Source organism: Hoplias malabaricus, chromosome 10, assembly GCF_029633855.1.
Source record: "Hoplias malabaricus isolate fHopMal1 chromosome 10, fHopMal1.hap1, whole genome shotgun sequence".
Classification (NCBI taxonomy): Eukaryota; Metazoa; Chordata; class Actinopteri; order Characiformes; family Erythrinidae; genus Hoplias; species Hoplias malabaricus.
This window is the reverse complement of record NC_089809.1, coordinates 23,668,679-23,693,129: the sequence shown is the minus strand read 5'-3', so window position 1 is coordinate 23,693,129 and position 24,451 is coordinate 23,668,679. Positions and strand designations below refer to the sequence as shown.

Below are 24,451 nucleotides of genomic sequence, written 5' to 3'. Positions count from 1 at the left end.
TCGACATGGAGGAGCAGCGGCTCCACTCAGTCTCCCGGATGTCTGAGCTCCTAACCCTGTCTCTAAGGGAGAGTTCAGACACGCTGCGGAGAAAACTTATTTCAGCTGCTTGTACCCACGATCTCGTTCTTTCGGTCATAACCCAAAGCTCGTGACCATAGGTGAGGATTGGGATGGAGATTGAACAGTAAATCAAGAGCTTTTCTATTCTGCTCACCTCTTTTCATCACAACGGTCCGCATTACTGCTGACGCTGCACCGATCCGCCTGTCAATCTCCCGCTCCATCTTTCCCTCACTTATGAACAACACCCTGAGATACATGAACTCCTCCATTTGAGGCAGGAGCTCACTTCCAACCTGGAGAGAGCACTCCACCCTTTTCCGGCTAAGTACCACAGACTCAGATTTGGAGGTGCTGATTCTCATCACTGCCGCTTCACACTCGGCTGCAAACTGGTCCAGGTGGAGGTCCCGGCTCGTTTAAGCCAACAAGACCACATCAGCCACAAAAAGCAGACATGGGATCCTGAGACTACCGAATCGGGCACCTTCCGCCACTTGGCTATGCCAAGAAATTCTATCCATAAATATTATGAACAGGGCGGCACAGTGGTGCAGCAGGTAGTGTCGCAGTCACACAGCTCCAGGGACCTGGAGGTTGTGGGTTCTCGCTCCGGGTGACTATCTGTGAGGAGTTGGTGTGTTCTCCCCGTGTCCGCATGGGTTTCCTCCGGGTGCTCCGGTTTCCCCCCGCGGTCCAAAAACACACATTGGTAGGTGGATTGGTGACTCCAAAGTGTCCGTAGGTGTGAGTGAATGTGCGTGTGTCTGTGTTGCCCTGTGAAGGACTGGCGCCCCCTCCAGGGTGTATTCCTGCCTTGCGCCCAATGATTCCAGGTAGGCTCTGGACCCACCGCGACCCTGAATTGGATAAGCGGTTACAGATAATGAATGAATGAATGAATGAATGAATGCATATTATGAACAGAACCGGTGACAACAGGCAGCCCTGACGGAGTCCAACGCCAACTTGAAACCATTCTGACTTACTGCCAGCCATACGAACCAGACTCCTGCTCTGTTTATACAGGGACTGGATAGCTCATAGCAAAGACAATCACAATCAAGACATTGTAATCATTGTTATTCATTAGTTTTTTCTTATGCTTGACAAAAGAAACTTCCTATTCAGGTTAGTCATGTGAATAGAAGCCTGAGCTGTGGAAAACGACTGGGACAAAGTCTTTTTGCTAAAGCAAAATATATATATCAGTATCTTAAGAGTTACTCTACATTTGGATGAAAGCTCTGTTTTTAGTAAATGGCTTCTATAAAAGTAACTCTGTTGTGTAAAACAGTTCCCTAGCCAATTTGCTGCTCAGAAAATGCCCCAGGTCTGTTTTACATTTAGCAGCTTTTTTATTTTTATGGAATATCAAACCTGTCTGCATCACTATAAGGATAATGTTTCTAGATAATATTCCAGAAATCATGAACGCATGACACCATGTGCCTCCCTAAAGACCTCACTGATATACAAATTTTATGTACAAGCAAAATAGATATTATACAATCCAGAAACTGTCAAAATAGCTAAAATAGACACATTGTCTAATTGGTGTCTAATTTATTTATAATTCCTATTACACAGCCCTAAATGCAGACAAACAAGCAGCAGAGACGTGTGCAATGCATAAAATCAATGTAAACCTCTGTAAAATGAGGCATTTGGACATTAGTATGAACCTCTTATAGATCTTGCATGTATTAAAATCTGATCCCTAGGATGATAGTCCAGATGTTTAAAACAATCCATATGTCAGTGAATTCTGTAAAGCTTACAATGTGCCCAAGAGAGAGTTTTTAAAGCAGGAACATTATGCACGGTTCAAGTTCAGCAGAAGTTGCTTGCACGCCTTTAGACGTGTTTACTGTAGCGCAGCGGGAAGCTCTTGACTTTTTTGGAGTTCAAAAGGTAATCCAAGGGAGGAGTCTGCAGCCTCTTCACACTGTGGCTGTTGCAGCTGTGATTTTCATTGTGTCCAGCAGGTTGCACTGTCGAGCTTTTCCACTGTGTATTGTTTCCAGATGAGACTCAGGAACCCAGCCTCTCTGTCTGTCTGATAAACGAGTTCCCTCCACCCAACCTACACAAATCAAAGCACACAGCAGACAGCAGAGTTAGTACAAGACTCCCAGACTTTCAAAATGGTTTTGTAAACATCGATTATTCGTCAGTTACAGAATGTTTAAAAAATTGTTTACTTTTATTGCAAGTTTATTGTATGGATATTGGATAGTGATACAGGAGGTCCTCGGGTTACGTCAGTCCCGAGTTACGATGTTTCGTGGTTACGACACATCTCCCATTTACTCTATAAAGCCTTGTTTCGACTTAAGTGGTTATGCGTCGTAAACGTCGTAACGCGAACTTCGTGTTTGGTGTGCGCGGCGGAAGAATACACGGTTACGCGGCTCAGGACCGAGGAAGATAGGTGTTAGGATAGGATAAGTGCTTACAGTATGTTATTTACGTACAGTATGTATGTATGTTCCGACTTACACCGAAAATCGGTTTACGACGCGACGTAGGAATGGATCAACGTCGTAAGCCGAGGACCCCCTGTATATGCATGTTTTTATATACATGAGCATGTGTTTGTGTGTACTTGTTATGTTTTTTATACATTTTTATTTACTATTAGATATATGTTTCTGAATGGACTCCACAGTTACATGGCAACATTTGTATTTTACAACCTACAACTAGCAATAAAGCACTGTAAATTTTAATGACAGCCCAATCTCTGAAATAGTGTCATGCTTGACACATTTAATTCACTTGTAATATCAGATCGACTTTGGGCCGTAAAGATATGCTTTAACAATAATTTGGAAAAGAAATCTCTCAAAGAAATATTTGCTAAAATACATACTCTTCATAACCGAAGAGTCACAGTGATGAACATTAAGCAAAATGCTGTCAACATACCCTTTGCTCTTATGAAACGTGTTGTAAAATACTGCTTCTTTAAAGAATATCACTGCAGATACATATTCTTTTCTAATTGAACCGAAAACAATGTAAACCCATTCTATAGAACAACACAGTTATCTCCACAGGATATAACTTACAGAAGTACATTGTTTTAGTAAATTGTGTGTCCTTTATGTGTGTGTACAGTGTATATGGTAACACTGGTCAGTTTTACTCTGTCACACTGGAAAACATGAAAAAAATAATCAATGGTCTGTGCAGGATGAAGCTTGGTGTTAATAAATATGGCTCCTTCCTGCAGTCTGTCATAATGTTTTCATAATTATTCTGTTATTAATATACTAAAGCCACTTCCTCACCGTCACTGCTCTGCTGGTGAACCAAGAGAACGTCAGCCTTTTCCAGGCTCAGCTCATCAGGCTGCTGCGCCACAAAGGCTCTGACACACTGCATCTGTGGAATGTCTGTGAGGGAGGACATTCAAAAATATTTCAACAATTAGGGTCCTTGCATAGCTTTTCAAGGACAGTTTCCTTTAAGATTAGGAATGACACATACCCTGTGCGGCACTTAAGTCAATTTCAGGATGAGGACGAGAGAGTGCAGAAATCCAGCGCAGTTTATCTGCCCTGCAGGAGGAGCACATAGGTCCTTTTTTATTGCTGATCACTTTTGGAACGAGAATGTGATTATTACTTGTGCAAACACATTTAGACACCCCCCACCCTCATTTGAATTAGAAGATTAAGCTACATTACATTAGGATTCCTTGTTACATCTACATTCAGGCTGCCAGTTACACAGAAGTTGACAAAAGTGTTTCAGTCTGCCCTGCTTTTCAACACATGAGAGCCAGAATTGAGGACAGCCAATCAGAGTACAACAGATTTACATATATTAGTGTCCACATCTTTCATTCATTCCTTGTCTGTAACTGCTTATGCAGTTCAGGGTCCGGAGCCTGCCTGGAATCACTGGGCACAAGACAGGAAAGCACCCTGGAGGGGATGCCAGTCCTTCGCAGGGCGACACACATTCTCACACATTCACTCACACCTATGGACCTTTTTGAGTAGTCAATCCACCTACCAATGTGTGTTTTTAGACTGTGGGAGAAAACCTGGAGTAATAATGAAAGTCTTGAGGGTAATCATAAAACGAAATTATCATGGAGAAAAGAACTAGATCCAGATCTAGGCATTAACATGTGTAGCTTTACTGAGAGTGGGTGTCAATCATTAAATTAATTTTCATGGACAGTGGGTAAAAAAATTAAGGAAAGAATGGAGCTACTCAACTGAATTTGGAAAAAAAACATTTAGTACTTGACAGTGTTTCACAGTTTAAGGTATTGCACAGTTCATACTTGACCTGGGCGATATTCACTATGTTTATCCATGTGTGTATGAATGCAACAGAAACTCCCTGTTTTTACATTTGTCTTTGTGATGTTCCAAAACCCACAAACATCGAGTGTGCAGTAATACCTGTATAGAGCTCATGTATTGTCCTTTAAATATGACTCAGCCAATCAGCTATTAGTATTAGAATTTATTTTTAGGAAACAGGAATTTGCCTCCTCACATTCTAAAATATCTGAACAACTTCTGGGTCACATTCAGATGAAGGTGATCCTGTGGCTGTACTACTCTGAGCATTATTCTGAGGGTTGCAAAGTGTCCATGAATGATCAGTCATAAGATGACTGTTGGAAATAATACTTGGATGCACACTGTACACATTTTATATTCTCTTCTGTACTCACTGTGTCTCTGTTCGCAACAGCAGGGCTTTCTGGCCAATGTGAAGCCGGAAGAGGTTCTTCTGTAGAGAGTGAAGCTTCACTCTGCAGTTTTCTGCTCTAAGCTCTGACACAGGAGCATGATCTATCACTGTAAACTTGCCACCCCTACCACCACACACACACACACACACACACACACACACACACACACACACAGGAAGAGGGTCATGTCAAACTGTATTATGGCTCATGTTATTATATGTTAGATATATGCTTAATTTTTCTTTTAAAACAAACAAACAAAAAAGAATGTATAAACTCACTCTTTTGGAAGTGAGACAAGCAGGTAGTCATTGAATAGATGAATGTATGCACTCCTCTCATTCTCCTTTAAAGAGAAATCCCTCAGCTCTGTGACCAGGCCCTCTCTCACCAGCCTGCGAGACTGACTGATCAACGGCAGAGTCTGACACACACACAAACAAACATACACATTATGTTTATTCTGGAATTCCTATGATTTCCTGTGACAGATTATCTTTCGAGTAAATCGTGGTCAGCACTGTCTGTAAACAGGAATAGTTACGCAATGTTTCATACATTCCATATAACTCATTACAAATTCTTGTATCTTATTGTTGTTGCATTTTTAACATTTTTTTTTAAATTTGGAGACACTGCAATTTAAACACCATTAACTTCCATTTGAATCAATCAGAGACTGTTAATACTGATATGATCATCAGTACTCCCACAGGACCACTACAGAGCAGGTATGATTTGGATGGTGGATCATACCCAGAGCTGCAGCGACACTGGTGTGGCGGTGATGTGTTTGTGTGTGTTGGGTGGATCAGACATGGCAGTGCTGCCAGTTTTTAAAGCCCTGTGTCCACTGATGAAGGAATAGAGAGCAACAAACACAAACTGTGCAGCAACAGACGAACTACTGTCTCTAACTTTACATCTACAAGGATGCAGGTGTATCTAAAAGAGTGGACAATGAGTTTACAAACTCAAGCAGTACTACTGTGTCTGATCCACTCGTGCCAGCACAACACACATTAAAACACCACCACCACATCAGTGTCAAAAACAGCGCTGATAATGATGCACCACCCAAATCATACCTGTTCTGTGGTGGTCCTGTGGCGGTACTGACCTGATGCACCTGATGCATCCTGAAGCACCTGATTATATTTCATTTTGTATTTTGTGGGCAAATGTTTTCTTCTTTTGGACACAATATTCATTAACAGTTATGTTACAGAATAAATGAGACCTGGAAAATGACACTGACCTTGCACTCAAAGTCCACTCTTGCATTAAGAGACACAAGTGACTCTATGCTCCTCATCTGAGAAATACTCTCATTACTGTCCTGAATCATCTGCAAACAGAACAGCACCATCAAGCAATGAATATCAAAGCAGTGCGTGGATGACGGAGAGAGAGAGAGGGGGGGAGACAAAATTAAGTGTGTATTTATGTGTATTGCATACTTTCTCTAGCAATTTCATGGCTTTAGTGGCTTGGGCCTCATCTGTTGTCTTCGGAGCAGTTCTTTTTACAATGTTCTAAAAAAACAGGAAGAAGGAAAATGTCAGATGTTTTTCAATATGTGTATAAAGAGCAAGTAAAGTGTTGTAAGGGTAAACACTTATTCTTTTCACATATAAAATAATAACATCATAATCATAATATATAAGTACAATTGCTACTTGTATGCTGTAGGTGTGGGGAAGCCTGTTTCCTATCACCACCACTGTCTAGTAATTTGAGTCCCAATGTATTAGTTCACTCTATGACTGGATAATAACATTCATTCAGGAGAACACACACTCCTCACAGACAGTCACCCGGAATGGGACTTGAACCCACAACTGGTCCCTGGAGCTGTGTGACTGCGACAATACCTGCTGCGCCACAGTGCCACCCAATAATTAAATTGTAATAATAAATTCAAATATTTGTCTTGATATTAATGCATTTATTTCCTTTGAACATAAAAAAATGAAAACATTAAACCATAATACTGGCCTTCTGTAAACTTAAAAGCATGCACCACTTATCTAGTCTGTTCCTTCCAGAAACTGTTTAAGCCATCTATAAACATTATGATCATGAACATTTGCATCTAATAACATTTGCTCTCTGGAATTATGAAATGCCTAGAGAAATGTTTTTTTTTTTGCTACAAATGAATTTCAGCATGAGGCCCATGTCAAAGCAGGAAGACGCGTTATTATGGCTGTGAACATGTGACATGTCAAGAGTGATACTGACATTACCTTGTCTCACTCAGACTATTTCTCATTATGTTTAATGCAGAACATTGATGCATTGCTATTAAAATGTATATTAAAATTGATACCGCCATACGCTGGGTTACATTTGAATATGGCCTTGTATCTGCATTTGCGCTTGACTACACACACACACACACACACACACACACACACACACACACACACACACACACACACACACACACACACACACACACACAAAGATCAGTTTTCATCCAGACTGAACAGATATTTGTTCTGTCAGAGCTGCAATGGAAACTGACAACAAACAACAGCCAAACTCAGCAATATTCCCTGAACTTTCATCACTGTTTATAACAGCACAGTCCAGAGCAATCATTCTCATGGGGCCATATAACAAGACACATTATACTGACCAGAACAAACTGGAGAAAGCTGTCAGACAAGAATCTGACCAGACACACATACAGGCCAGTACACAAACTGGGCTAAAGAATCGCAAGAAGCAAAAACAGCTGAAAACATTACGGCATGGCAGTATATTTATGTAGAGGATTGGTGGAGACATTGTCTTCTGCAGCCAGACACTTTTTCAAAATACACATTGTACACTTGTGACCTTTTCTTTATTAGAGGCTTTTGATACCCTTTAATGCCTTTTGCTGTTTGTTGTCTTAAACAGAACAAAACTTTAAACCAAACAAAATTAAATATTACAAACAATTTGCCAAGTGTTTTCTATGAAAAATGTAGGAATACAACAATTAATAACATTCCATAACTCACTTCACTACAACTCAGTTCAACTTCTCACTAAATATTGTTTTTTCACATTAGTTTCCAATATTAACATGAAAATAAATCTTCATGACAACTTGTTCATTACATTTAGACCTGATAATGTATCTGAAATGTGAAGTTTTAGAAACATTTAAGATTGAAAAAAAAGCTGTAATGAGATGTGTTACCTGTACTAGCAGTTTAAGACGCGTGATTCTCTGGAATGGGAGAATGAGGAAGGAACGTAAAGGAAGCCTCTGGCACTTGGGACTATGCTCCAACTTTTCCACAATGTTTCGAAACCCTGCATTCTCATTCCTTTAAAAAGACATGCGAAATGTAAATGGCCGTGAACAGTATAAGCCATAGAGCCCAGATACAGGAGAGGAAGGTTAAGAATAATCACTTACGATATAAAACTGCAGCATTGATCAGGGCAACATACAGAGCAATCATGGCAAATAAAGTATGAACAGTCCATGTAGAGGACACTTACATTAATCGCTGATAGGTCTTGTCTTGGTATGACTGGTTGGTGAGGTAGGGAACATAGACCGCTTGAAATCTGGGGCAGTGTTTGATGATGATGTCACAGACTGTAAAGTGCATAATGTCGCTTTCTACTCGTTCCTCCAGTTGAGAGAAAAAACTAGAAAACACAGTATTTGATGTTACATTTTAGCATAAGAAAGAAGAGAGTACATTTAAAGCAACAAGAGTTTAAACGTTTCATAGAAACACTGACAGAATAATTGTCTGCCAAATTATGAGCTCAAAACACATTTAAGGCAGTGCTCCTTAGTCCTAAAGAAATGTCTCTTTGTACCTACAGCCAACAGATATGAGTCAGTACCCCACTAATTATAACTAATAAAAGCATTTCTCACATAAAAACTGCTCAGCATCATGTAGTCATTTGTGCACGTCAAAGCAGATTCTTATTTTTAAGGGCAAATAGCAAATGCTTGGCATATCCATGATAATAACTCTGTAGGTTATAATGTCCTACACTATAATTTGATTATATCACATTGATCATTTATTATACTGTATTCTGTTGAATATTCTTAACCCCCAAAACACATAGGAATTGTTTCTTTGCATAAAACATTCCAAAATGTACCCATCATCTTAATCTGTCAAGCTCTTTTTATATATCTCTATTAAATGTAATGTCTCCTGAACTGACAAACTGCTCTCAGCTGAATATTGACTTACAACTGGTCAACAGCCAGAAGGAAGGAGTAAGTTTGTGTGGAGGAAATGTTAGGAGGCAAAACAGAGGAAGTGAAACTAAGGATATAGTCACAATTTTGGGCCATTTTCTCAATCATGGTCTTACAATGGACAAGGCTGGTCAAGATATGCAGCTGACTGCTGAGATAATTATTTAAACTTTCTGTAGATAGAACACGTGTAATCCAACAATGCGCACTATAAATTAATACAATAATACACTGTAATGTGTTACTGTGTTCTGTTGAAATTGATGTATGCCACATAGAAAAAGTGCAGCATTTTTCATTTTCAATCACTGACATAACCTTAGTCATTACAAAATTCACTGTTAATTTTTTCAGCACTTTGACTAACTTTTTCATATACAATGACTTTCTGACTCATTCACTATTGGTCATTAAAAGGTACAAACAATGTAAATGTACCTTTAACAAGGTACAACAGTGGTGCTAAATTCCCTAAAGGGAAATTACTTCTCTTCTCCAGAAGGAGAAGTGAATATTTGTAAGATTTCATTATAGATCTCCGTGAAACAAAATAACATAATTCATGCAGATATAATGGGGTGAAAGAAATCAACACAATTTTCAAATCTACAATTGAATGAAGTACTATTGTGTTCCCTTATTTAAAGTACTGAAATATACCCCTGAGGGTACCACCACAGTGAGAGCAACACATACCACCACAGTGATAATGTTTCAGACAGTGTATGCAAGAAAACAAGCACAATGGTAAAATTACATTTGTAGTGCAATAGTTTTCTATTTATATTTAATTTAAAAATATATATGCCACCAGTATCTCCAGCATAAATTCTGCATATGTTCATGCCACAGAAATGTTATATCTTACCTATGACTGACTGCTCTCACATCACCAAGTCTGGAAAAGAGCCAGTTCTTCTCCTGTGTAGTCAAGAGGGCGTTCATCTGTTTGGACTTCACAAAATGCTCCACAACAATATCCAGACTGCTACAGTACGATGCTTCTGATGTCACCACCTCAAACCTCACCTGTAACAAAGACAGCCTATCAGATCTCTACTTCATTCTGCTCATTTACATGCCTACCTATAATACAGTCTTTGTGGAATTTTGGCAGTCATCAGATTTTTCAAAAGATCATTTAGTCAGCATACTGTGATTTTTTTTTATCAGATTTATCAGATTTCAGAAACTGGTTCTTTTACAGGGCATGTATACACACACACACTGTGATTTCATATGTTTTCTACATCACCCCAAATAAAATCATTAAGTCATAAACACTTATATATAAATATTTATCAGTAGATCTCTGGGAAGTGGGAATGCTGTGACAAGAAATTGTGCTGTAGTGGGTTTATTGGTGAATTTATTGGTGAAAATTTTAATTACTTGGTAACTCAGCTTTCTCATTAACAGGTTAATAAATAGCTTTTGAAGCAATTAATGCCATGTTCTGATATTCTGAATTTATCAGATAATTGTGTGCATGAAAACACTGTCCATATATTCCCTAATCCATTATTGCAGTGTACCAGGGTAGTACCTCCTGCAAGCGCCTCTCATCCACACTGAGGTTCTTCAGCTCTGGGTCGTTCCTCACTCCAGGTAGCTCCTGCCATAGCATAGGTGAGGAGGCAAAGGATGTGGACAGCCGAGGTGAGGGTGGCCTCGGAGGGGTAAGATGGGGAATGGTTAGTCCGACTGAATTATTACGGGATATAGAGGGGGGAGGTGTTATTCCTGGAAGAGGTGGGAGGGGCCGGCGAGCCAGAGGTGGTGAGGCGGCTAGAGAGGAAGAAACTGGGACAGTTCCAATCTCCCCAAATACAGAGTTGGTATCAGAATTTGACTGATGGAGGATCTCTCTGTTCTGGACCACCTCGCTGTACTGCTGATATAATTGAGCATCTGAGAGAGAGAGAGAGAGAGAGAGAGAGAGAGAGAGAGAGAGAGAGAGAGGAGAGAGAGAGAGAGAGAGAGAGAGAGAGAGGGAGAGAGAGAGAGAAAGAGAGACAGAGAGCGAGAAAGAGAGAAAGAGAGAGAGAGAGCGAGAAAGAAAGAGAAAGAGAAAGAGAGAGAGAAAGAGAGACAGAGAAAGAGAGACAGAGAGAAAGAGAAAGAGACAGAGAGACAGAAAGAGAAAGAGAGAGAAAGAGGGGGAGGGAGAGTGTGTGTGAGAGAGAGAGAGAGAGAGAGAGAGAGAGACAGAGAGAGAGAAAGAAAGATAGAGAGAAATAGAAAGAGAGAGAAAGATAGAGAGCGAAAGAGAGAGAGAGAAAGAAAGAGAGAGAGAAAGAGAGTGAGAGAGAGAGAGTGAGAGAGAGAGAGAGAGAGAGAGAGAGAGAGAGAGAGAGAGAGAGAGAGAGAGAGAGAGAGATGAAGCCTCAACCAAACAAGAGTCAACAAAGTCAGCAAACAGACAACCCTTCAAGAATATAGATAAAGCTGATTCTAGTGCTGCAACATGTTTGGACAACAATATTGCCTGGGAGCATTCTAGCTCCATATACACTTGTTAGAACGCAAGTGTCCCCGCAGCTGTTCTGCTGGTTCAGGGGTTTACATGCACAGACCTGTCCTCAGCCCAATCCACAGTACTGAGAAACAGCAATGAACAAAAAAAACACATGCTCAGTACAGCATAGTCTACCATCAAAACCTACACCAGTAACACGGACCACTGTTGTACAGGTCACTCCACTGTATACAGTATCCAAACCTCATAACAAAACTATGGTGAGAGGCTTAATAAAAAAAAGAAAGCATTTGAATAATATACGTTGTTATAAATGAGCGCAATGGCTTCCATTACATTTGTGTACATATACATCAGTTGCTTATTAGCATTGCCCTTGTGATGTCTGCACATGTTCTGAGCTACATTCATGCAGGATGTTGTAGTGGATAGCCTCAGGTTCTCTACACAGGCATATAGCATAACTTACTGTAGAATTTGGAGTTTCTCATTCTCGTCCTGCTGATTCTTACTTTAAAATTCCTGGAGTGGAAAGAGACTTGTGAGTGAAAAGCAGCTTTATATTTTGACATCCAGACTAGTCAATTAGTCACTGGGATATTGTGTTCACAGTTTATAGTGATATTCAAATATTTCTTTCAGTGGAATATTCAGAGTATAACAGGATTATGTAAAAGTTCACTTACCTCAGCTCTGATTCATTGAAGCTGTGCCTCAAATCGTCATACTCATCATCCCCTGAAGACAAAAACAGACACACACTTTAACACGATTTATCGTTTTATTAAATACAACTAAAAACTGCCAGTAATTCCCTACTTTGTTCTTTCCTGTAATTACAGTCTTAACACCTTAAATGGCGGCGATGCTTAATACAGACCAATAAGGTCCTCCCCATGTCTGACTGATTCCATGGATATGACTTCAGAACAGGAAAGAGTAATTCACTATCAACAGGAAAAGGCCATATATACAGTAAAAGATCAGGGTATCAAAACAAGGAGCCCAAAATTGTGTGGTAGTGACAGTGCCCCCATTCAACACTATCCATCCATCTCTTTGTTTACTGATTTACTGGATTTTTTATTTAAAAGATGAATGAATGAATTAACAAACAAACAAAAAACTGACACTCACAGTGGTGCTACAAGCATTGTTGCCGCCACATTGTTAATGTTGTTGTTCAAAAACTCATTATTCTTAGCTTAAATTAGGTCTGTATGCATGACTAACAAAAACTACTAGCCTACTTTACACCCAACACAAAAAGAGCGTCTGCCCACATGTAAACAACCAAGGAATTGTGGCACTTACTCCAGTTAGTGGCTCAAAATTATACTCTTTGCCTTACTAATTCAAAGGGATCCTAATCCTTAAATGTACCTTTGCAGGACCACCTTCAGCAAAGGATTTATATCTAACACAAATTCAATCATGATAATGTAAAACTGAAAATGTTTTTTACCAACACTTGGCAAAGTTTTGTTCATCAACATGATACATTAAGTTATTTTTAAAAACCCACCCCCAAACCGTGCCTTAAAAATGATTTAACTATAACTTTAAACCTTGCACCACTCGCCTACATCTTAAAGGCCCATCCCCAAGAAAGATCCCTGTCTATCTGTATTTGGTGGTTTGAAACAGTCAGTTGCAGTTACATACTCAGATATTGCAGAGTCATACTCAGTCATAACACTGACTGCTTACTTCACTCACAATCTTCTATCATAGAAAAAGACACCACACAGAGATGTTAACAAGGTAATCCTTGATTTCCACTAAAGATTCTGAATCACTCTATCATATCTAAATGTGAAGTTAGTATCTAAGAACTGACAGTAACATTCAGTGTACAAATCAGATACTGGAGATTTTTTCAATATTTAAATCAGATGAAATACACAGGGGTGCCTTCAAATTGAATTAACACCATACAACAGAAAGTCAAATATAACTGTGTTATGTCTGGTGAGTCATATATCAGTGCTGTTGAACAGATGTGAACAAACTTTAGGATTTAACTGTATATACATTGATGAGCCATAACATTGCATAACATTTTTAAACACATTGTCCATTTTATCTGCTTCAATTACCATAAAGAATTTTACATTTTGTTCCTTAATATTCAGGAGTAGCAAGTAGTGGTTAATTCTCAGCACTTAAGTGACACTGATGTTTTGGTGGTGTGCTAGCTTGTCTTGTATTAGACCAAGTGGATCAGACACAGCAGTGCTGCTGGAAATATTTAAACTGTGCGCCCTCACTGGACACTGCATTAGATATTAATCAAGTTCATCAGTATTGTAGATCAAATGGAACACATCTGTTGCTGCAGAGTTTGTTTTTGTCAACCTCTGCTTGTTGCATTAATGGTCAAAGACACTGCTCATAGACCACTGCTGGCTGGATACATTTGTTTGGTGACACTGATATGTCTGATCCAGTCAGGTCTGTTTCACTGCAGAGAAGAGAATGACCCACCACCCAAATAATACCTGCTCAGCAGATGTCTTGTACATACACAGTGACAATGTATGCAGAGTAACAAATGGACTACTGTCTGTAATAGTAATACTACGCTTAAAAATGTGTGTAATATAAGGAGGTAAATGTTATGGCTGACTGGTTTATGTATATGTCTACATTGAAATAAATGGCTTTTGAATCAAATGTGTCAAGTGATTTCTTGTGAATAAAATATAGTTCATTAACCAATTTTTCATTTTTCATTGACTGTTTGTTAAAAGAACCTTTTATACATGTGTAACCCATGATAAATGGAGGTAAATTATAGCAAAGTGTAATTTTCCATTGTAACACACATTATTTTGCATTGCAGAGGAAAAACCTTCAGTCACGCATAAATGTGAAGCCCATCAAGTCTATAATTAGATATTTCTTTCTGTTTTGCAATACAGGATGCATTGCATACAGCCAGTTTTCTGCTATGCCCTGCTGCACTGCATTTTTGAAATGTAATGAAAGGCAAGAGTATGTAAAATTATTCTTTATAAAAGGAAAACTAGGAGGCTTTTTTTTACCTTAAAATTACAGCTTCAAAATCAGTAATTAAGCTGCTATTGTTTCAAACCCAAGCTCTGCACTTTAGAAACTTCACTGGGTAACTTCTGAATGAGAGTATGAAACCTTATTTACTGTTCCTTTAAGTGGTCTTATACAACAGTTAATTCCAACCAAGAAATTTAATTGGACAAGAGACATGCTATTAGTGCTAAAAAAAAAAAAGTGTTAAACAGCACTTGGAGTTATAAGTCGTTGTGAATGACTCACTTTACAGAAGTTCTATTAACCACAGCAATGTAGCTAACCTGCAGTAACATTGACCTACCCAAAATAGCAAGCTAGTGCAAAGGAAAATGTTTTATGTGTCGCATGGCAACAGTACGGTCCCTGTCCAGTTGTGGAATGATTTGTGGTGGTGGAGTCAAATAACTGATGACATAACCAAATCAGATCAGAATCTGTTGTGGTTTATTACTGTCAACTAATAAATTGTGCTTGTATGACTTGTATAAAAGCACTATCAAACTTGAGGCTGCGCTGTTATACTCATTATAAACACAGCTGTGATTATCTTCGACACTCTGCCTGAGGCCTTGTGCCTATGACTGAATACTAGCTGTGCATCTGTAACAGACCTCAGTAATGAGTGATAATGCTCAAAGTCATCTGATCTAGAGACACTTATTTTAAAAGTTTCAGTGTATTCTGTTTCAATAGACCTGATCCAAACTTTTTAAATATCCTTGATTGTTATTGTTCTTGAATAAAAACATTACTAAAAATAAAATGTCGGAGGGCTGCATAGTCGAAGAAATCCACGTCAAACTCCCTATCTTTTTTAATAAGTTAATTTCTAGTTCACAGGATACTGCTATTTGTCAAACATTGCTTATTGTGGTTCTTCTACTTTTTTCTATTTTTGGCATGTAGGTATAAAATCAATATGTAACTGTGTTAATATTTAATAACCATTTTTGCATTATTTTTTGCTTTAAAATTGAAAAATAATTAGCTTAAAATAAACAAATAAATAAACAAAGGGTTTTACCTTCATTTTTATTAATCAGTAATAATAATAGTGTAATGTCTCTATCTAGTATTAGTACTAGCCTTATTGCTGGGTTTCTGTAACAAACTTAAAAAGAAAAAAAAAACACATGGACAACCCCTCCCATATATCGTCTCTTACCTGTTCTGAACACTCTGGTCCTGCGATCCCTCGCAATTCCTCCTACATCCTCATCTTCACTGTGTTTTTCTACACTCTTTCGGAAGCCTTTCCTTCTTGATCGTGCCTCATTTCCCAAATCTCGAAAGCTGCTAGAGCTCAAAACGTCCCACACCGTTTTTTTCTTTTTCGGTTTCTTATCCTTCTTACTACCACTCTCTTTCTCTGTCTCTCCATCTGAGGAGTGAGTCAGTCTGTCTGGACTGACAAGGAGCCTGTCATAATCATATTCCTCATCTGTATCTCCCTCTAGCATTTCCCTTTCTTGTTCTTCTAGTTCTTCCTCTGTGTCCGACTCTTTTTCCACCTGTATAAGGATTGTGTGTCCTGGTGTGTCCAGATTTCTAGCGTCCTCTTTTTCCTGCAACATATCAGTGCCTGTGTGCTTTCGCTCACTGCTGCGCTTCCGGGGTTTCTGGACAATGCCATAGAGTGGTGAGGCCAGAGACTCTCCTTGATGTTCAGCCTCGGACAGGACTTCATCACTTTGCTGCTCAGTTTGGACAAATGAATCTGGCATATTAAGGGTACCATCCTCACTAGAACCCAGGATCTCTTTGAGCACATTCTTAGCCCATTTTACATGTGGGGCAGCAGAGTGGCGTTTTCTCTCTTCCTCTGTTACACAGGTTTCCTCTTTCTCTCTGTTTTCTCCACCTGTCATTTTCTTCTGAGCATTCTCATGGTTGTCAGAGTTTGTAGATGTCTCAGGAATTTCTGGTGAGTGTGATTCAGTTTCTTGTTCAGCACACACACTGCCAGTAAACTCGAGGTCCTGTGGTGATGTAACTTCCTTGCTCATCTCACAATTTTCCCCTTCAGTGTTACAGTTGCTTGTAATCTCCTCCTCAGACAATGTAAGGTCATGACTCAGGCTCGTTTCTGCTTCTGAAATGCCATGGATAAGCTTTACAGATTCTTCTGAAGTTTCAGCCTCTTTAAACGGCGCTATATCTCCGCCACCAAGGTCCTGAGTGCTGCCGTCCTCCTGTTCCTCTGGGTCCTCTGGATTTTGATTGGATCCTGACCTGGGAAGAGTTTGCCCAACCACACAAAACAAAGTGACAGTACGGTCACTTCTCCCCTCTGTCATTTTACTTTTAATCTCTCCCTCACTCTGGTGGATTTGCGTGGAGGACTGCCTACTGAGGTCCTCTCTAACTTCACCATCCCAGAATTCTTTACAGTCCTCAAACTTGTCCTCCTCTGCCTCGTCCTCATCTCCTCCACTGGACACAGTCACAAAACCATCTTCTCCTGACGTCACTCTCTCCCTCCCTTCTCCTTCCCACTCCCTCTCGCTTCCCTCTTCACCCTCAGAGACACCATTTCTGCCACTCCCACTCTCGTCCTCCCTGTCACTCCTTTCCGCGTTATCCTCCATATTTTCTGTCTCCATTTGCCAGGCTGTGTCCCACCCTCTCTTGCTACTTAATGCGAGCACTGTGTCACCATTTCCTTTCCAACTCTCGTCTATGTTCTCTCTACCAGCATCTCTCATGAACTCTCCAGCTTTCTCTAGCTGCCTGTACCTGTCTTCTGGTGACACTGGCTCTGTTTCTTTCTTTAAACCTGAGAATATTTCGTCCTCCTCACTTGCTGTCCTTTTTTCCTTGTATCTTTGCACGTACCTCTCCCTGGCTAACTCCCTTTCTCTAAATTCTTCCGCTAGTGACTCTGTTCTTGCTCTTTCCGATCTAGGCTCCAGCCACATTTTCCTCTGTGGTCTCTGTTTACTTTCAGGTTTCTCTTTTTCTCTGTACTCTTCAGTCTCCATTTCCTCTTTTTCAAAGCGTTCTCTTGCCTCTCCTTCAATCTGCCCCAGAGGTACATCCTGCCCTTCCTCACTTCTCTTTTTCTTCTTTTTCTCCTTATCACTCTCTAAACTGCTCTTTCTCTCCTTGTCCATTTCGGTCCTCCTTTGTTCATGCCGTACATCCCTGCTTGACATCCACTCTCCACTGCTTTGTGTTCCCATGTGTACTTTCCTTTGTGCTTCACGCTGTGTGTGGCTACATCTTCCTGTCTCTACTTCCTCCCAACTCCTCCGTCTCTCCTGCTCCCTCTTCTCTTGATACGTGTCCGTTTCTCTGTCTGCAGGGTACGGACGTATGCGTGTCTCTCTCTCACGTTCTACCCTCCATCTATCTCTTGGTTCTTTTTCTTTTCTCCTGTCCTGAGTGTCTCTCAAGCCATCCCTCTGTCTGTCAGGTCCTTTCTGTTCTCTTTCCCAAGCCCTCTGTCTATTTCGCTCCATATATCTCTCTGGCATTAACTCTTTATTCCTGTCTTTCCCTCTGTATCCTGATGTATCTATTTCTCTCTCCTTACCCGTGTCTCTTTCTCTCTGCCATTCCAACTCTCTGTTTCTCTCTCTGTCTCTCCTTCTCTCCTTGGTCCTTTCTTTCTCCGTATCTTTATTACTCTTATTTTGTTCATATCTTAGTATCTCAATGTCATCTTTCCTTCTTGGATCTCTTTCGTTCTCTCCATCACTGTCTCCCTCACTCTTGGTGTGTCTCTGTTTTTCTCTCCTCCACGCTGTGCTCCTTTCATCCCTGTCCTCCCGGTCTGATAAGTTCCCTCTGTCTCGCTCCCTCACTCTGTCTCTTTGCATGGAATAAAGCCAGCCGTCTCTGTCCCTATATCCTGGCCTGTCTCTCTCCCTCACCCTCATGATCTCTTGGTCATTGACCTCTGCATCTTTTTCTCTCCTTCTCTCCTTCTTTACAAGCTCCAACCCCCTATTTCTTACACGGTCAGACTCCTCCTTCTCTAGTCTTCCTCCACCATCCCACTTTCCGTCTCTTATTATTGCCCTCTCATTCTCTTTGTACCTTTGCAAGTCTCTGTCCCTCTTCCTAGCTCTCTCTCTTTCACTTTCACTTTTGTCCAATTCCCTTGGTCTCCCTTCACCCCTCTCCATTGTCTTTTCTTTACCCTGGTCGATTGGCAGCCTTGGCCTTCTCTCCCTTTCATTACTTCGCCTCCTAGTCCTGGGAAATGTATCTCCTTTCTCTCGTTCTCTTTCTATATGCTGACTAACATCCAGCACTGAGGCAATTCTTCCATGTGGATGTCTAGCCACTTCTCTCTTCCTCTCGCTTTCATACCATTCTGTTGTGAATCTCTCTCTTACCCTTTGGTCTTTCCCCCCCCCCCTCTTCCCACCTCTTTCTCTGTCCCACATTCTGTCCATCTCTCTAGCTCTCCATGTTTCCCCTTCCCTGTTTCGTTCGGCTTGGGTTTTCATACCAGCTTGAAGTCGGGCTTCTGGGATTATCTGCTCTTTTGACTGATAGTTCCTGTCAAGACTAGCAGGGCTGGGGGGCATTTGTGAAGAGTCTCCTTTGGTCCAGTTTGTACGTTTGGTTCCCATGGCAACATAATTTTGAGAACCTGTAAAAGATAAATATATTTATTATCTATAAATATTTACATCATATTTCTTGGTAAAACTTGGTCTTGATTTCATGAGAATGCAAACACTTAAAAAATCTGTTTCCAATTAAGCATACAAACACAGGAAATACAAAAGTGGCGCTTGGGAGTTTGGAATGCTTTAGATATAACTATATTTCTGCATGAATTTGACCTAAAATTAATCAGAATCTCACAAGTCTCAAAGAAGACACCAATGTTAGACTTGGTCATTTATTTTTTTGAGAACAATTATCCAGTATTACATATCACAGATAATTTAATGTGAATTTAGGAACGTGTTTTCAGTGAGGTTGCAATCGGGTGTGAGTGTGCCCTCTGTTTTATTTAAAGAATAAGGATCTATTAAAGTCAATGCACATGTTTTTGGAAGTGTATCATGTCATGAACAAAGGTGATTTCTTAGGATCTCAGACAGAAGAAATGGAAGTCTATTATTACCCTCCCCAGCAGAGGTCCACCAATAAAGATTACTCCAGTTAGGAGTTAAGTGTGAAAAGGTCAGCAAAAACACAAAGGAACCAAATGTAATGTCTAAGCAACTAAAAGTCTTTCTCATATTATTCATTCATTCATTGTCTGTAACCGCTTATCCATTTCAGGGTCGTGGTGGGCCCGGAGCCTACTCGGAATGCAGGAACACACCCTGGAGGGCATGACATTCCTTTACAGAGCAACACAAACTCACATATTCTCTCACACCTAGGGAAACTTTTGAGTCGCCAATCCACCCACCAACATGTGCTTTTGGACCATGGGAGGAAACCGGAACATCCGGAGGAAACCCACGCTGACACGGGGAGAACAGACCAACTCCTCACACACCTCCACAGCCACAATGCCGCCCTCTTTTTCACATTAGGAAAACACAGGACAAAATGGGGTCTGTGGCAGTTTTGCAAGGAGAAACCATTGCTCTTTATAAAGAACATTGCTGTCCATCTGCAGTTTGCTAAAGATTATGTGGACAAGCCATCTTAAGCCAGTGGGACAATGTTTTGTGGCCGGATGAGACCAAAATAGATCTTTTTGTTTAAATGAGAAGCTTTATGTCTGGAGAAAGAAAAGCACTGCATTCCAGGATAATTATCTCATCTGTGAAACACGGTGGCGTTAGTGTGGTGTTTTGTGGCTGTTTTGCTGCATCTGGACCAGGACAGCTTGTCATCTTTGATGGAACAATGAATTTAATTAAAAAAAAATTTAATTAAATTAATATAAACCTATAATTCTAAAGGTAAATGTCAGGACATCTGTCCATGAGCTGAACCTAAAGAGAATGACACTAATCTATCAAAGAATGGTTAAAGATGTTAACGTTTTGCAATGGCCTAGTCAAAGTCCTGACCTTAATCCAACAGAAATGTTGTGGAAGGACTTGAAGCAAGCAGATAATGGGAGGAAACCCACCAACAAAACAGAGCTGAAGCTGTTTTGTACAGAAGAATGTACCAAAATTACAGTTACCATAAACATTTAGTTGTGGTTTTGGTTGTTAAAGAGAGTCACGTCAGATACTAAAAGCCATGTTTAACTTACTTTTACCACTCACAAATGTATAATATTGTGTCAATTTACTCAATAAATATATGTGTAATATATGTGTAATCTTTTACATTTGTAAAATACCAATTGTGTTATTTTTGTGTTGTGTGTGTCATCTGGCTCTCTTTATCTATTATGAGGACTTCTAAAATCTGCTGAAGTTTCAGGTCAAATGATAAGAAGAAATATAGGAATCTAGAGTTTGCAATCTTTCAAGCACCACTGTAGCAGATAATAAAATTATATATTAACAAACCTTCATAAACTGTTACTGACTATGCTAAACTGCTTTTAATTGATTTTTTTAAAGTAGAAATGTATTATATCATGGCCCAACACTCTGTAACATGTTAAAAGCAGCATATCTCATAATCAGGATTTGTTTTTAATACACACATGCAAATTATTTAATCATTCCAACATCAGAAGGCCATTCACGTCAAACCACATAAAGCACAATCTCGCTTACAACTACATGATCCTATCACCACAAAGAATGCAGCTGATCTCACAACTTCCAGAGTTCCTTGGTTTTATTTATGCTCTATGTCTTATAAATTCGTGTGTATATAAAACCCATGTTCACATAAGTCGTTCGCTCTAGAAAACTTAAAAAACAAACATCGTATAACTAAGAAATAAAAAAGAAGGCGGACACTAACATGGCTGACTAAACAGGAGCAATGTGAGAGCCACAGATGAGAGCAAGAGATGCCTTGAGCATTAGTAACTCAGGCTGTTGTTGACTGGGTGACTCAACTGCAATATGAGTGGTTAGTATCCAAAAAAAAAATTATTGTAATAATAATTTTAAAAAAAAGACGCTACGGACATTCTGCAGAGGGCTCACCTGAGAACTTTCCCGGAGAGACGATGTTCTCTCTGCCCCACTCCTCTACGCTGAGAAGCTAGCAGGGATTGCACAACACACAAGCGCTCCACATACCTGCGCGTGCCCACTGAGTAAATCAGTGTCAGGAGTGAGATAAATACCTTTCTGATAATCGTGATTGAATTACCTTCTCTTTAACTCAGTCTGTTCTTCTAAGACATAAAGTCCAAATGTTTACAATAACTGCCAGTGATTCTTTACTGCGTTCCACTCTCACCGAGTTTCTTCCCCTCCTCCCTCACTTCTCAAATTCCCAAACAAGTCTGAACACATTCATGCAGATCCTCCCTCTTTCTAACTTTCGATCCCACTCTGCTGTAATCAGGAAAGGAACAAAAACATCTTTCCCAAGCCAGGTCCTTTGGGAAGTTCTCTGGTGTCGTCTTCCAACTCAAGTAAGTCCAAAGCGATTAAAAGAGCTGCCAGATTATTGCTCTGAAGAGTCCAAGGGCTTCACCTCCACCCAGGCTTCACACACCACTGCCACACAGAAATAGGAAGTACACCTTCTGAGTGTTTCTTTGCCTGCACTGTGATTGGAGAGATCAAGGAGTCGGGTGTGTCCACACTCTGAGGCAGGTACGAACAGGGTGGACAAGGCGAGAGGGGGAGGGGAACACGAGGAAAATGGATGCAAGGAAAGTGAGGCATGCTTAGTATAACAGCACAAAAAAATAAAATAAAATAAAAGATAGAAAATAAACAAAGCACTTCAAATAAACAACATTACTGACCTAGATATAAGCACCAGCCTTGCGAGAGGTTAAACTACAGCAAAGATGATGTGCAAAGATTGGAATAAGATAATAAGTCATGTTACAAAATATGTATTAATATATTACAGTGTGCTTAAATCTAGATTAACTTTGCCAACAGAGAACTACTGAACCTCAGAAGAATTCTGCACCTTGCCCACAGCTTACAATGTCACAAAAAGAATTGTGTATGTCATTTTGTGTTCTATATTAAAATCAGAACACAGTAATAAGCTCTGCCTACTTAAATGACTTCTTTTTGTATTCATAAGCTGTATGACTGGTATTCAACAGAGATGGGTGTGTCCCATTTGCAGCTATATTTAAATGTATGTGTTGATGTGGCACAACTTAAAACCTTTGAAGCTCTGTATTTTATGTGGGAGTGCAGATACAGGTAAGAACAAATAAAAAAGCAGGTTTCATTTGGTGAGGATTTTTTCATTTAAATCTAAAGTTTCTCAGTTTGTAGACCCTCTATGTTTGCCTCATATAATATCATTTCATTTCATACAATATCATATCATTTCCATCAACATTAAGGTTATGATAAGCTTTGTTGGTGATTATTAACCTACGAATCAATATGTACATACATCAGGAATGTACATAATTAAACAAGCTGTCAGAACACTCAGAGGAAATTAAATGTCAGTGATAGGTCAGCGTAAACAAAGATTAAATGTGTCACTGAATGAGTAGTATTGTTTCCCCATGTGCAAATAACTTTAGGGGGAAATGCACCCCTAGCTTACAAAAAAAAAAAAATAATAATAATAACTTTACAATGAACTATGGTGAATGTCCATCCATCCATTATCTGTAACGGCTTATCCAATTTAGGGTCGCGGTGGGTCCAGAGCCTACCTGGAATCATCGGGCGCAAGGCGGGAATACACCCTGGAGGGGACGCCAGTCCTTCACAGGGCAACACAGACACATTCACTCACACCTACGGACACTTTCGAGTCGCCAATCCACCTGCAACGTGTGTTTTTGGACTGTGGGAGGAAACCGGAGCACCCGGAGGAAACCTATGCGGACACGGGGAGAACACACCAACTCCTCACAGACAGTCACCCGGAGCGGGAATCGAACCCAACAACCTCCAGGCCCCTGGAGCTGTGTGACTGCGACACTACCTGCTGCACCACCGTGCCGCCCCTATGGTGAATGTGAACTGAGGAAAACATTAACATTTCTGAAAATGCAATTCTGGTCATATTTTATGATTTTTCATTAATAATATCATTTTATATGAATAAAATCACATTTCATTTTTGATTACATTAAGTGTACCTTAAGTAAAATAAAACAAATAGTAATATAAGTGTAAAATCATAACACTTAAGACCTATGCATAAGGCGGCACAGTGGTACAGCAGGACCTGGGGTTGTGGGTTCAAGACCCGCTCCGGGTGACTGTCTGTGAGGAGTTTGGTTTGTTCTCCCTCTGTCAGCATGGGTTTCCTCCCATAGTCCAAAAACAGATGTTGGTAGGTGGATTGGTGACTCAAAAGTGTCCGTAGGTGTGAGTGTGTGTTGCCCTGTAAAGAACTAGCGCCCCCTCCAGGGTGTGTTCCTGCCTTACACCCAGTGATTCCGGGTAGGCTCCGGACACACAACGACCCTCAGCTAGATAAGTGGTTACAGACAATGATTGAATGAATGACCTATGCATAAGAAAAGCAAGCAAGGGGATAGTAATACAGAAAACAAAAAATATTAAATCAGTAGCCAGATTCTTGCTTTTTCCTTTGGAGAAATATATTTTTCTTTGCACAGAAATTTTATTTGTTATTGAATTGTTGTTGAAATTGCTTGGTTTATTTTTGGTAGTCTGTTATTTAGCATAGTTTGGTCCTTGTGTTGTTTATTAAGCAATAATTGGGGTTTTATATCAATCGAACTTTCACCTTTGAGGACTAATTTGTGAAGTTTAAAACACTCCCTTGTGAACAATAGTACGTCATTGACAATCAGTGATAAACTCAATTTCCCATAAGCACTCTGGGCTCTACCGGATGTCACGTGCTGCACCGTCTCTGGGTTAGTTTCGTT

General features: G+C 40.0%; 1 protein-coding gene across 1 annotated transcript; it reads right to left on the bottom strand.

Moving 5' to 3' along the window:
- Positions 1-1,174: 1,174 nt before the first annotated feature.
- arhgef5 (Rho guanine nucleotide exchange factor (GEF) 5) lies at positions 1,175-18,984 on the bottom strand. Its single transcript, XM_066683739.1, has 14 exons — positions 15,719-18,984; positions 12,186-12,237; positions 11,969-12,021; positions 10,567-10,931; positions 9,889-10,049; positions 8,291-8,443; positions 7,983-8,112; positions 6,247-6,321; positions 6,045-6,134; positions 5,068-5,210; positions 4,766-4,909; positions 3,559-3,629; positions 3,360-3,464; positions 1,175-2,149 (listed from the first exon to the last, which is right to left on the bottom strand). The coding sequence occupies exons 1-14, from the start codon at positions 18,954-18,956 to the stop codon at positions 2,007-2,009; spliced, it is 4,923 nt and encodes a 1,640-aa protein (XP_066539836.1). The 5' UTR covers positions 18,957-18,984; the 3' UTR covers positions 1,175-2,006.
- Between the last annotated feature and the right edge of the window lie 5,467 nt (positions 18,985-24,451).

Coding starts and splice junctions, on each gene's coding strand:
- arhgef5 (XM_066683739.1), bottom strand. CDS start 18,956: ATGGACAGAATGTGGGACAGAGAAAGAGGTGGGAAGAGGGGGGGGGGG. Junction 6,135..6,246: donor CCATGAAATTGCTAGAGAAA/GTATGCAATACA, acceptor TTCTGTTTGCAG/ATGATTCAGGACAGTAATGA. Junction 2,150..3,359: donor TCACCAGCAGAGCAGTGACG/GTGAGGAAGTGG, acceptor TGATTTGTGTAG/GTTGGGTGGAGGGAACTCGT.